General features: G+C 44.1%; 1 protein-coding gene across 1 annotated transcript in view; it reads left to right on the forward strand.

Moving 5' to 3' along the window:
• LOC106560342 (neurturin) overlaps positions 1 to 14,492 on the forward strand; it is a 34,635-nt gene that overhangs the window by 16,413 nt on the left and 3,730 nt on the right. Inside the window, exons 2-3 of the mRNA XM_014123177.2 lie at positions 9,006 to 9,067; positions 11,501 to 11,708. Of these exons, the coding sequence (XP_013978652.1) occupies positions 9,006 to 9,067; positions 11,501 to 11,708 (270 nt within the window). The remainder of the gene's footprint in view (positions 1 to 9,005; positions 9,068 to 11,500; positions 11,709 to 14,492) is intronic.

The following is a 14,492-nucleotide window of genomic DNA, read 5'->3' on the forward strand; positions in this document are numbered from 1 at the left end:
GTGTGTTGCTGTAAAATAGGAGGTGGAGGAGCTATGTGTACTGATATACTATCTTTATTTGATCTCTGTTGTCGCAGAGAATTTTCCTGCACAGCAGGAAATGCAAACTTGTAGCAGTTGTGGACTCGAGTCACATGACTTGGACACGAGTCTGACTCGAGTCACAAATTTGATGGCTTGAGACTCGACTTGTTAGAAAATAAAATAACTTGAGACTTGACTTGGACTTGAGACTGATGACTTGAAATTATCTGGCCAGGTTTTGTAATGTTTCGTCACTTATTTTGTGGCACAGTCTTATTACTTAGTACTTATTCTTCACGCAGCCAGACACAGTAGACGCAGCATCGCCCCATGGGAAAAAAGGTGCAACAGATTGGCTAGTGAAACGCATACTTGGCTCTCTGATTGGACCAGCAAACTGTCAATCAACACAGGTCAGGTGGATCGGCTCCCCAATTCTTTGGGGTGATCAAGAGTATTAACTGTTTTTTGGGGAGAGTCGTGGAGCAAAGAGGAGACGCTACAGACGTTTTTGTGAGAAGACCAATTTTCGGGATGTCTCCTGGTCTGACAAACACCGCTGTTGCTCAGACACCTTCCACCGCAGATGTGGAAGGCCGACATAGGTGGATGCAGCCCATGCAAAAAACCTGATATCTCTAGCTTAAACTAGAGTATTTGATGGAGATCTTTTATTATGTTACTTAGACTGATACACGGGTGCATCAATAGACTCTTAAGGATTAAACCTCAAATACTCTACAAGTTTAAAGTGTCCTGCATTGCAGGAACGTTCTCCTGTAACTGGGTGATCAAATTAAGATCCAACATCTGTAGTAATGATGATGAATACTGGAGGATGAATCATAGAGCCCCCTGCCTGATAGCCTGGTCCCAGATCTGTTTGTGCTGTTTAGCCATGACCTTCATGTTTGGCATGACAATCACCATAGTAGTTGGAAAGACAGCAGAAACAGATCTGGGATCCAGGCTAGCAGTCTAGTGATGCAGTATCACATTCCCCAGAGTTGTTCTCAGCATACTTCACATTGTCTCTCTATCTAAGCTGTAAACACAAAGACATATTTTGTCAGAGAAACAACACAAGTTACATACGGGATCGTTCCTTCAGTAGGGTGATGGATTTTTGCACTTGATTAAATAATGTTATGTCATTCATTCATTCATTTGTTTCCTTATAATTTCGACTCTTTTGGAGATCCAAGGGTTCCCTGTTCTGGTTCCAACATCCTCAGAAAGGGTTAGTGTCTGTCTGTCGAAACAGATCTGAGGTAGACTATACCAAGTGACAGAGTGATGGGCTAAGGATGTGTAAGCAGTAGCAGCTGGAAGTGGAACAATTGAATCCATGTGGAATCGAATCCATGATAAGCTTCTCACGTACAGGTGTGGACGTTTGTTTGTTGTGTGTGTGTGTGTGTGTGTGTGTGTGTGTGTGTGTGTGTGTGTGTGTGTGTGTGTGTGTGTGTGTGTGTGTGTGTGTGTGTGTGTGTGTGTGTGTGTGTGTGTGTGTGTGTGTGTGTGTGTGTGTGTGTGTGTGTGTGTGTGTGTGTGTGTGTGTGTGTGTGTGTTGCATGCCTCCCTGCACGCTGGTAATCATTGACTGCAAGATTTCACTGTGTCATGGTTTAGCTTGCCTCCCTCCTTTCTCCTGCTCTATTGTGATGGTCTCCTTTCTCCTGCTCTATTGTGATGGTCCCCTTTCTCCTGCTCTATTGTGATGGTCCCCTTTCTCCTGCTCTATTGTGATGGTCCCCTTTCTCCTGCTCTATTGTGATGGTCTCCTTTCTCCTGCTCTATTGTGATGGTCCCCTTTCTCCTGCTCTATTGTGATGGTCTCCTTTCTCCTGCTCTATTGTGATGGTCCCCTTTCTCCTGCTCTATTGTGATGGTCCCCTTTCTCCTGCTCTATTGTGATGGTCTCCCTCCTTTCTCCTGCTCTATTGCGATGGTCTCCCTCCTTTCTCCTGCTCTATTGCGATGGTCTCCCTCCTTTCTCCTGCTCTATTGTGATGGTCTCCCTCCTTTCTCCTGCTCTATTGCGATGGTCTCCCTCCTTTCTCCTGGTCTATGGCGATGGTCTCCCTCCTTTCTCCTGGTCTATTGCGATGGTCTCCCTCCTTTCTCCTGGTCTATGGCGATGGTCTCCCTCCTTTCTCCTGCTCTATTGCGATGGTCTCCCTCCTTTCTCCTGGTCTATGGCGATGGTCTCCCTCCTTTCTCCTGCTCTATTGCGATGGTCTCCCTCCTTTCTCCTGCTCTATTGCGATGGTCTCCCTCCTTTCTCCTGGTCTATTGTGATGGTCTCCCTCCTTTCTCCTGCTCTATTGCGATGGTCTCCCTCCTTTCTCCTGGTCTATTGCGATGGTCTCCCTCCTTTCTCCTGGTCTATTGCGATGGTCTCCCTCCTTTCTCCTGCTCTATTGTGATGGTCTCCCTCCTTTCTCCTGCTCTATTGCGATGGTCTCCCTCCTTTCTCCTGCTCTATTGCGATGGTCTCCCTCCTTTCTCCTGGTCTATTGCGATGGTCTCCCTCCTTTCTCCTGCTCTATTGTGATGGTCTCCCTCCTTTCTCCTGCTCTATTGTGATGAATCTGAGGGTGTGAAGGGTTGTTGGGTAACAGTGCAGCATTCCAACTTTTTCTTGACCTCCAGACGCCCGGCCACAGCTCAGCCTGATGGAGCTGGGACTGCGTCCCAAATTGCACCTTATTCCCATTATAGTGCACAACTTTTGACCATAGACCATGCTAGTTGTAGTGCACTACTGGTCAAAAGCAGTGCGCTTTGTAGGGAAAAGGGTGCCATTTGGGACGCAACCTGGGTCTGGGATGGTCTGACTTGCTCACTGTGCCCATATGTGGTTGAGGAGCTCTCTCTGCTTCTCTCTGCTCTCATCAAAGCTTGTGTAAATTCTCTATTGGTGTGGAATGCTACGAGCCTGACCTGACATCTGCACTGTTTGTGGGCAAAGACAATTCAAGTATTCTAATTTAAAAATATATATTTTTTTAATTTCACCTTTATTTAACCAGGTAGGCAATTTACAATTGCGACCTGGCCAAGATAAAGCAAAGCAGTTCGACAACATACAACAACACAGAGTTACACATGGAGTAAAACAAACATACAGTCAATAATACAGTAGAAAAATAAGTCTATATACAATGTGAGCAAATGAGTTGAGATAAGGGAGGTAAAGGCAAAAAGGCCATGGTGGCAAAGTAAATACAATATAGCAAGTAAAACACTGGAATGGTAGATGTGTAGTAGAAGAAAGTGCAAAGTAGAAATAATGGGGTGCAAAGGAGCAAAATAAATAAATATATACAGTAGGGGAAGAAGTAGTTGTTTGGGCTAAATTATAGATGGGCTATGTGCAGTGATCTGTGAGCTGCTCTGACAGCTGGTGCTTAAAGCTAGTGAGGGCGATAAGTGTTTCGAGTTTCGGAGATTTTTGTAGTTTGTTCCAGTCATTGGCAGCAGAGAACTGGAAGGAGAGACGGCCAAAGGAGGAATTGGCTTTGGGGGTGACCAGAGAGATATACCTGCTGGTGTGCGTGCTACAGGTGGGTGCTGCTATGGTGACCAGTGAGTGGAGATAAGGGGGGACTTTACCTAGCAGGGTCTTGTAGATGACCTGGAGCCAGTGGGTTTGGCGACGAGTATGAAGCGAGGGCCAGCCAACGAGAGCGTACAGGTTGCAGTGGTGGGTAGTATATGGGGCTTTGGTGACAAAACGGATGGCACTGTGATACTCTGCATGCAGTTTTTTGAGTAGGGTATTTGAGGCTATTTTGTAAATGACATCGCCGAAGTCGAGGATCGGTAGGATGGTCAGTTTTACGAGGGAATGTTTGGCAGCATGAGTGAAGGATGCTTGGCAGCATGAGCTCATGGCTCATGCATCACCTCAGATATGGACTCGCATACAGGCAACACACACACACACACACACACACACACACACACACACACACACACACACACACACACACACACACACACACACAGTTCCATCATGATGAGTCCATCAGTTTCAACTAAATCTTCCCCACTTGACTGTAACCTACAGTTACTATGCTAACTTTATGGGCCAGAGTGTTACAGACCAACACTTAACCACCATGATTAAGTATGCACAGGGTTACGATGATCTAAAAGCCTGGCCTCCTCTTCCAGCCAGGCTAAATAGTCACTATACCATTTTAACTCTATTACAAAACCCTCGACTGCATCCCAAATGCTATAGCGTTCTGGTCAAAAGTAGTGCACTATATAGGGAATAAGGTGCTATTTGGGACACATCCCTTCTCTTGTTTGTCCTAGTCATGTAGCTTGTGGTTGTAATAGTAGTATCCCAGTTTACTGGGCATAATAGACTATTGATTAGCTGATTCCCTGGGTAAGGGTTGTGGCGGCCGGGCTGGCGAGGCTAACTGGTGTTGTGTATTGGGAGCCTGGTCTTCTCCTAACCTACCACGTCATGCCTGTCATCCAACCTGCAATCAGGAAGCACTGTCAAGGCTTTGTCTGCCAGGGAAGGCCAGTCAGGGATATTTTTAGAAACCTACAGTCATAACAGGGATTTAAAATACTGAGATAAAGCAGATAGACTTTATTGTTGACTTATTTGGTTATTTATACTGTCATCGGGGAAGGAAGGTGCTCCTTTAGATTCTTTATGGCTGTTACCTTTGTATCTGGCTTGCTAGGAAATTTAAGTCACACTTATGTGTTTAGTGTGAACCTTGTGGCTGTCTTCATGGTCCAAGTACTGTCTGCAATGTAATGTAAAGTACTTTATTCTGTAATCTGATTATAGGACATAAATGGGATTGAAATTCAAGTCAGACTCACCAGTTGTTTTATTGATAAAACACATGGATGATTAAATCAAGGTCCCTTTTAAGCAATTAAATGGTAAAGCAAATATTCCTATTTTACAAGGTCTGTTTTATTGAGATTGAGTCCTATCCAGGACCTCATTGTTTTGAGCAGGCTAGGCTGTATGCAGGAACGACTGTCTTCTCAAAACTAGCTCCAGCCATATCTTGTTCTGAACAGTGAAAGCTGGAAAATGAACAAGAACTCTCTTCCAGACAATACAGGCAAGAATTGAGAGAGGAGACACTGGACTAGAATGCAAGATCCATGCTCACTAACCCAACCCTCAGCCACAACAGCATATATTTTCTGTCCTGATTAAGCCCAGTGAGGGGCATCATGTACTCTTGCCCGGTCAAGCTGAGATAGGAAGACGCCCAGCGATACAAACTAGCTGTGAGCGACAGCTCCAGCTCCTCTCCTTGGCAGACTGTCACAAACGTGTTGAGGTTGACAGCAGACCTCTTTCTCACCTCTCCACTTGACATCTCCTCTCTGTTTCTGGCTATGAACCTTGGCCCTGCAGCACTGGACAAGGCACTCCTATTGAGGGAAACAAAAATTCCATTAACTCACCACTCTTCTCTTCCACAGCAATATTCTCTGTCCTTGATTGCATCCCAAGTCCCTATGTAGTGCACTACTTTTGACCAGGGCCCATACCATGCACTATATAGATAGTTCTACAGGAGTGGTGTGAATTAGGGGTTGGAAAAAAATTCACATCTGTATCCTATTTCTCCCAAACTTTCAGCACATGTCTTCCAACGTATGTCAGGTAGACATATCTAATACTCACACACTTCGTTTGTTTTGCATATTTGAAATATTTACCTGAATTCCTTACCATCGCACTACACATGGGGGGGCTGGTAGCCTAGTGGTTAGAGCGTTGGGCCAGTAACCGAAAGGTTGCTAGATCGAGTCCCTGAGCTGACAAGGTACAAATCTGTCATTCTGCCCCTGAACAAGGCAGTTAACCTTATGTTCCTAGGCTGTCATTGTAAATAAGAATTTGTTCTTAACTGACTTGCCTAGTTAAATAAAGGTTAAATAAGAAACTACTGAACATAGTATAAAGTTGCAGTAAAGGGAAAACCATGCATAGTAGTGATCATTCCGAGTAGCCTATTACAGATACATTTATTTGCATACCAAATTAACAAAAGAGTAAAAACATTATTTATTACCTGATTTTCAAAACCTTTAAGTTAATTTGGAGAAGTATAATCTCTATTGTTCTTTGTGACATGTTCAATGTTGATTGTATAAATCTGAAACCTGTTGATTGATTGAATTACTTATGCATCTAATTAATTATGTTAGATGTTTCAATTATCAATTTACCTATCTTTGTTTTGGTAAAATAACAGGCGTATCAAATGTTATTGGTCACATACACATGGTTAGCAGACGTTATTGCGAGTGGAGCGAAATGCTTGTGCTTCTAGTTCTGACAGTGCATCAATATCTAACATGTAATCTAACAATTCCACAACAACTACCTAATACACACACATCTAAGTAAAGGAATGGAATATATATATACATATAAATATATGGATGAGCAATGACCGAGCGGCATGGTCAAGACGCAATAGATGGTATAAAATACAGTATATACATATGAGGTGAGTGATACAATATATTATTATTAAAGTGGCATTATTAAAGTGACTAGTGATCCATTTATTAAAGTGGCCAATGATTTCAAGTCTGTATGTAGGCAGCAGCCTCTCTGTGTTAGTGATGACTGTTAAACAGTCTGATGGCCTTGAGATAGAAGCTGTTTTTCAGTCTCTTGGTCCCAGCTTTGATGCACCTGTACTGACCTCGCCTTCTGGATGATAGCGGGGTGAACAGGCAGTGGCTTGGGTGGTTGTTGTCTTTGATGATCGTTTTGGCCTTCCTGTGACATCGGGTGCTGTAGGTGTCCTGGAGGGCAGGTAGTTTGCCCTCGATGATGCGTTGTGCAGACCGCACTACCCTCTGGAGAGCCTTGGGTGGAGCAGTTGCCGTACCAGGCGGTGATACAGCCCGACAGGATGCTCTCAATTGTGCATCTGTAAAAGTTTGAGGGTTTTAGGCGACAAGCCAAATTTATTTAGCCTCCTGAGGTTGAAGAAGCGCTGTTGCGCCTTCTTCACCACACTGTTTGTGTGGGTGGACCATTTCAGTTTGTCCGTGATGTGTACGCTGAGGAACTTAACTTTCCACCTTCTCCACTGCTGTCCCGTTGATGTGGATAGGGGGGTGCTCCCTCTACTGTTTCCTGAAGTCCACGATCATCTCCTTTGTTTTGTTGATGTTGAGTGAGAGGTTGTTTTCCTGACACCACACTCTGAGTGCCCTCACCTCCTCCCTGTAGGCTGTCTCATCATTGTTGGTAATCAAGCCCCACTACTGTTGCGTCGTTTAGTTGGATGCGTGCATGGCCTTGCAGTCATGGGTGAACAGGGAGTACAGGAGGGGGCTGAGCATGCATCCTTGAGGACCAGCGAAGTGGAGGTGTTGTTTTCTACCTTCACTACCTAGGGGCGGCCCATCAGGAAGTCCAGGACCCAATTGCACAGGGCGGGGTTGAGACCCAGGGCCTGAAGCTTAATGATGAGCTTGAAGGGTACTATGGTGTTGAATGCTGAGCTATAGTCAATTAACAGCATTCTTAAATAAGTATTCCTCTTGTCTTGGTGGGATAGAGCAGTGTAATGGCGATTGCATCGTCTGTGGACCTATTGCAGCGGTTAGCAAATTGAAGTGGGTCTAGGGGGACAAGTAAGGTGGAGGTGATATGATCCTTGACTAGTCTCTCAAAATACTTCATGATGACAGAAGTGAGTGCTACAGGGCGATAGTAATTTAGTTCAGTTACCTTTGCTTTCTTGGATACAGGAACAATGGTGGCCGTCTTGAAGCATATGGGGACAGCAGGATAGGGAGCAATTGAATATGTCCACAAACACTCCAGCCAGCTGGTCTGTGCATGCTTTGAGGACGAGGCTAGGGATGTCGTCTGGGCCGGCAGCCTTACGAAGGATAACACGTTTAAATGTCTTAATCACGTCGGCCACAGAGAACGAGAGCCCACAGACCTTGGTAGCGGGCTGCGTCGGTGGCGCTGTATTATCCTCAAAACGGTCAAAGAAGGTGCTAAGTTTGTCTGAAAGCAAGACGTCGGTGTCCGTGATGTGGCTGGTTTTCCTATTGTAGTCCCTGATTGTCTGTAGACCCTGCCACATACATCTTGTGCCTGAGCCGTTGAATTGCGACTCTACTTTGTCTCTATACTGACATTTGGCTTGTTTGATTGCCTTGCGGAGGGAGTAACTACACTGTTTGTATTTGGCCATATTCCTAGTCACCTTTCCATGGTTAAATGCTGCTGTTTGCGCTTTCAGTTTTGCGTGAATGCCACCGTCTATCCACGGTTTCTGGTTAGGGTAGGTTTTAATAGTCACAGTAGGTACAACATCTCCAATACACTTCCTTATAAACTCACTCACCGAATCAGCATATACGTCAATATTATTCTCTGAGGCTACCCGGAACATATCCCAGTCTGCGTGATCAAAACAATCTTGAAGTGTGGATTCAGACCAGGCTTCCCCCATTTAAAAGTAGTCAACTGGGTGGTGATTCCTATGGGTTGGGGTGTGATCAGCCAATGATCAGAGAGCATTGTCTTCTTCAAATTTGGTTGCCTTTGGTTTGTAAATCAAAGACTAACATAATATCCATGGCCAAGACTAAGATTTATACCAGGACATTGGTCCCAAGATCCAGACCCATTGAGCTGAGACCATGACAAGTTAAATACCAAATTTATGAGGTCATGAATGATCTCAAGACCATGTGTTCCTTTCTTCAATAGTGTCACATCCTGGCTCTTAGATGGTGACAAGCAAGGGAGTCCACGCGTTGGCAGTTAAGGAGTAACATAAAATATTTATTAAATAACTGACAAAGTATAAAACTACAAAGGAAAGCTAACCTGTGAAGTGTGAAAGTAGGCATGTGAGGGGGGGTAATGGAAATGCATTATCCAAAAAACATAATGTAGTGATTGTTCAACAGACAATATTTTATTTTTACAGATGGAAAAATGTGGAAGAGGCAGGAAGTGTCAACTGCCAAATATCACCTGAGGAACTGGAAGGTGAGTGTACCATTTTAACAACAACAATAACAACAAACAAACAACAGCAACACATCACCTTAAAATCTCAACAGCCATTAACATGTCTAAAACCTTGTCAATGAAATAATGAAAAGCGGGCAGAGGGTTTGCTTGCTTCCTGGCAGCCTGTTTTATTGTCAAAGACTCCAGCTACCCTAGTCACTGTTCTCTCTGTTACCGCACGGGCAAGCGGTACTGGAGCACCAAGTCTAGGTCCAAGAGGCTTCTAAACAGCTTCTACCCCCAAGCCATAAGACTCCTGAACAGCTAATCAAATGACCCAGACTATTGCCCCCCCCCCCACCCCCCACGCTGCTGCTACTCTTTGTTATTATCTATACATAGTCACTTTAATAACTCTACATACATGTACATACTGTACTACCTCGACACTGGTGCCCACACACATTGACTCTGTACCAGTACCCCCTGTATATAGCCCCACTATTATTTATTGCTGCTCTTTAATTATTTGTTATTCTTATCTCTTACTTTTTTATTTTTTTAGTTTCTTAAAACTGCATTGTTGGTTAAGGGCTTATAAGTAAGCATTTCACTGTAAGGTCTACACCTGTTGTATTCGGCGAATGTGACAAATAAAATTTGATTTGATTTAACCGTAGCGTAGTCTGTAGTGGTATATGTTTCAGCCTTGCCAGTTTCCACAACACAGCCAATCTGATCTGGGCCTTTGGTCTGGCCTGACAGACATACAGCTGCTGCCTCCAGAGAAACTCATTTTATAAGTGCCTTTGAAACATTATCCTCGCTGGGCCCTGGAGGGGTGTCGGCTGTCAATTAAGTAATTAAAGAGGTAGGTGTTGGCCACAGCCGGCCCGCAGGCCTGTCAGTGGACTGTCCAGCAGACCTGGGTTCAAAAACTATTTTAAATATTTTTGAGCTGTTGGTTAGCCCACCTGGAGTGCAAAGTGGGCAGGGTTTTCACTTTTAGGACTTTACAATTGGTTCCATTGCAACAGGTAAGCTCAATCAAGTACAGCTAAAGTATTCCAAATTATTTCAAATAGTATTTGAATCCAGGGCTGTTCCAGTGGGCCCTAGGCCTGGTTAGTGAGGCCTGACCTCTCCATGTCAGACTAGGGGGCTGGCGGCTATTTGCTAGAGGCTGGGGGCTGATGGTGATGGGACAGTAAGGATAGGCATCCGGATCACCTTACCTACAACAGCTTGGAGTCCCACAACCTCACAGGGATTATGTAACATACAACAACCAAATCAAATGCAAATGGACAACAGGCAGGGCATGCCTTGACAGGGCAGGGGCCACCACCCACCACAGAGATGTATTCTGTAACCAACTCAATTCAATAAACGGTATTCATTCCCAAGAGGCAATTATTGCTGTGCATACAAGGAGTCAAGTAAACAACAAAATGATGACAGGAGAGATGTGTTCGGTAACCAGCGAAGCAGTTTTGTTGTGGTTGTTGCCTGCTGTCATAGAGATTAACATGCCTTCTGTGACTTGCAAGCCAGATAAAGCAATATACAATGTATCTCTTTCTCAAAAATGTTAGACTGAGTGTTGGCCTTGCTGTTAGTTGTTTTGCTTATGGTGACATTACATTATCACCAGCTGTGGTTGGTATGGCTCACAGGTTTTATATTTTGCAGCCACTGTTTTATCTCTGTTATGTTTACAGTATGATTCTGTGTTTATGTTTGTATGTTTACTTATGCTATATTTAATTTGTCTGCTCTTTGTTGATTATTTTACAATGTTTATTTATTCAACATCATGTATGTGTCATTTCTATATTTGTCTGCCTTTGAACTTCAATCAGTCAGTTTGTTGAATATTTTGAAATGGCACTAGTAACTGCAGTAAGTTCTGTAGTGCCTTGTAACCTTGTCTGTCCTATATATGATGCTTTGGGTGAATGTGTTGTAATGGGAGTAGTAATTCTAATGATGCAGTATATACTGTATCCCTGCTCCTCTTAATGCTGTGGATGAATGTGTTGTAATGGGAGTAGTAATTCTAATAATGCAGTATATACTGTATCCCTACTCCTCTTAATGCTGTGGATGAATGTGTTGTAATGGGTGTAATAACTACAGATGTAGGATCTTAATTTGTTGCTGAGGATTAATAGAGTATGTATTGTTTAAAAATACTTCTAAAATGTCAGACTTGATTTGCCCTAAAGAAACATTTATCAACCCCTACAAAAAATGTCCATTAATTATAATCCACATAATAATTCAAAATTCCTGTTGCTGCAGGATTATTTTCCTGCTGTAGCAAACAGGCTCAAATTAAGATCCTACATCTGCAGTAACTCTGTGCTCTAGTGACATACTGTATCCCTGTCTGTGGATGAATGTGTTGTAATGGGTGTAGTAATTCTAATGTTGTAGTGATATGTACTCTCTCCCTACCCTTCCCAGATGATGCTGTGGGTGGTGGCCTCTCTGCTGACCCTGATAGAGGGGGTGTTCTCTGAGGAGGACCCAAAGGAGGCCCACACTGAGCAGCTCCGAGCCCAGGAGAGGACCACCACCGCTGGGACCTGGCTCCCAGACCACTACCCAGAGGTCCACGAGCTGGAAGAGAAGAGGGGAGGCCATGGCCAGGCCTCCTGGCCTAGTCTTTTCGGTTAGTACTTCCTCAGCACACTCCACGACCTCAGACAGGGGTCAAATACTGGATGCTGTCACACAAACCACATCACATAAAAAGGCAATGGGCCCTGGTCAAAATACGTGCACTACAGTAGGGAATAGGGTGTTATTTGGGATGCAACCAAAGTATCTGGAGCAGAGGACCCCCCAGTGCACCATGGGAAAGCATGTAACATTACTGTATATCAAGGTCTCTGATTGCTGCGTGGGAGCCATCTAACAGTACATACCCAGCCCTGCATGTTCATCTCTGTCCGCTGAGTTTTTATTAGATGGAGAAACACATTCTTTCTCCTATTCTACATCATTCAGTGTACTGTAACCATAATCAAATCAGTTTTAGAGCTGTCAAGCTGTCTCTCTGAGAACAACAATTAATACATCTGAAGCTGATACCTTGAATGTTAATGGCCATAAAACAAGAGAATGTTTGTGTCCCATATGGCACCCTATTCCCTGTATAGGGCAATAGTTATAACCAGAGCCCTGTAGGACTCCCTATGGGCCCTGGTAAAAAGTAGTGCACTACATAGGTTAATAGGGTGCCATTTGGGAGGCAGTCCATCACTCCCTTATGGCTACTAGAACTTCTGGTAGTTTTCAATGCAGCAGGTTGCTGTATATGTTATGACCTGGGGCTGGGTGGATGGATCTCCACTGACCTCTGAGTTACCAATCATAGGGCTATCGCAGCCAACCCTGAGGCTACGGCTGAGGACACAAACGCTTACAGCAAATTCCACTACGACCTCTGCAGAGACATCAAACAGGCAAAAGGACAATATCGGACAAGGTGGAATCCTATTATACCAGCTCCGATGCTTGGCGCATGTGGCAGGGGCTACAGTACATTACGGACTACAAAGGAAGCCCTAGCTGTGATCTTCAAAACGATGCTTTTCTACCTGACGAACTCAATGCTTTTTATGCACACTTCGACAAAAACAACACAGAGCCCTGCGTGAGGGCCCCCTCTAATCCGGAGGACTGGGTGATCTCTCTCGCCAAGGCTGGCGTAAGTAAGGTTTTTAAGAGGGTCAACACTCGTAAGGCCACAGGGCCAGACAGTATTCCAAGATGTGTCCTTGAGGCATGCGCAGACCAGCTAGCAGGCATCTTCACTGACATTTTCAACCATCTCCTTGTCCCGGTCTGTAACAATCACATGCTTCAAGCTGACTACCATTATTCCTGTTCCCAAAAACTCTAAGGTCTCCTGTCACAATGACTACCGCCCTGTAGCACTCACATCTCTAATAATGAAGTGCTTTGAAAGGCTGGTCATGGCACACATCAATGCCATCATCCCAGACACCTTGAACCCACTCCAATTTGCACACCACCCCAACGAATCCACAGACTACGCAATCTTAATTCCACTCCACTGGATCCTGGACTTCCTGACAGGCCGACCCCAGGTGGTAAGAGTAGGCAACAACATCTCCGCCACGCTGACCATCAACACGGGGGTCTCTCAGGGGTGTGTGCTTAGTCCCCTCTTGTACTCCTTGTTCACCCATGACTGCGTGGCCACACACAACTCCAACTCCATCATTAAGTTTGCTGATGACACGACAGTGGTCGGCCTGATCACCGACGGTGATGAGACTTGGAAGTGTGGTGCTAGGACAACAACCTCTCCCTCAACTTCTGCAAGACCAAGAGTGTGCAAAGCTGTCATCAAGGCAAAGGGTGGCTACTTTGAAGAACCTGAAATATAATTTTTTATTATTTTATTTGTTTAAAACTTTTTTGGTTACTACATGATTCCATATGTGTTATTTCATAGTTTTGATGTCTTCACTATTATTCTATAATGTAGAAAATAGTAAAAAATAAAGAAAATCCTGGAATGAGTAGGTGTGTGCAAACTTTTGACTGGCACTGTAAGCATTTCAATGTACTTGTGCATGTGACAATAAAACTTGAACTTTGTCAAGAACACACAGGTGTCAGAGGGCAAGATAGTTTCAAGATATTGTATATGAGTACATATCTTTGGTTTATATTGTTCGTGCTTCTTTATTGACTCTTTGTATACACATCCCCCCCCCCCCCCTCCCCCAAAGAAAACATACGAAATCACTTGTGAAGCCGATTTTTAGAGAGTCTTTGAAGCAACACTGTGTCGGAAGTGGTTCCCTAAAGCTTGTGGAATATTTCTATAATTGTATGAAATTATTTAAAACCCTTGTGGCGTGTTTTAACATGGCTAGATGTGGAAGGAGTTGACTACCAGCTCCCTTGTTCTTGTTTTGCCGGAGGAACATTTTTATTCAAATTCAATTTTTTTCGTTTTCGTAAACAACATTTTCATGATCTGACTTGTGTTATTGTAATTCTCCATGCATCAGCTCATACACTGAAAGAAAACATTCTCCCCAGAAAACCCATTACCCAAGACATATGAGCACATTAAGGACATTAAGGAGTAGACCTACAAAACTTCAATAGTGCAGTGCATAACCATTCTCAGGTCAGAAGAATGTTGAAACAGCTCTAATGCCTGTACTATGTTACGCCTATGAAGTAAAAACCTTCAATGTGTTCATGCATCATACATACTGATGGGCTTCAGTAAGTTTATGGAAGGTAAATCTCCCTTTGAAATAACTAATAACTCACACAGAGCAACATTACTTGTCCTGTTGGAGACGAGCCAGCCGCTCCTACTCTCCCTCCTCCGGTGGTAATCACCCTACATTGTTACAGTACACTTTGCACCATTCAGCTGATAACAGGAGGAATTCCACTCCCG

This window comes from Salmo salar, chromosome ssa10, assembly GCF_905237065.1.
Source record: "Salmo salar chromosome ssa10, Ssal_v3.1, whole genome shotgun sequence".
Classification (NCBI taxonomy): domain Eukaryota; kingdom Metazoa; phylum Chordata; class Actinopteri; order Salmoniformes; family Salmonidae; genus Salmo; species Salmo salar.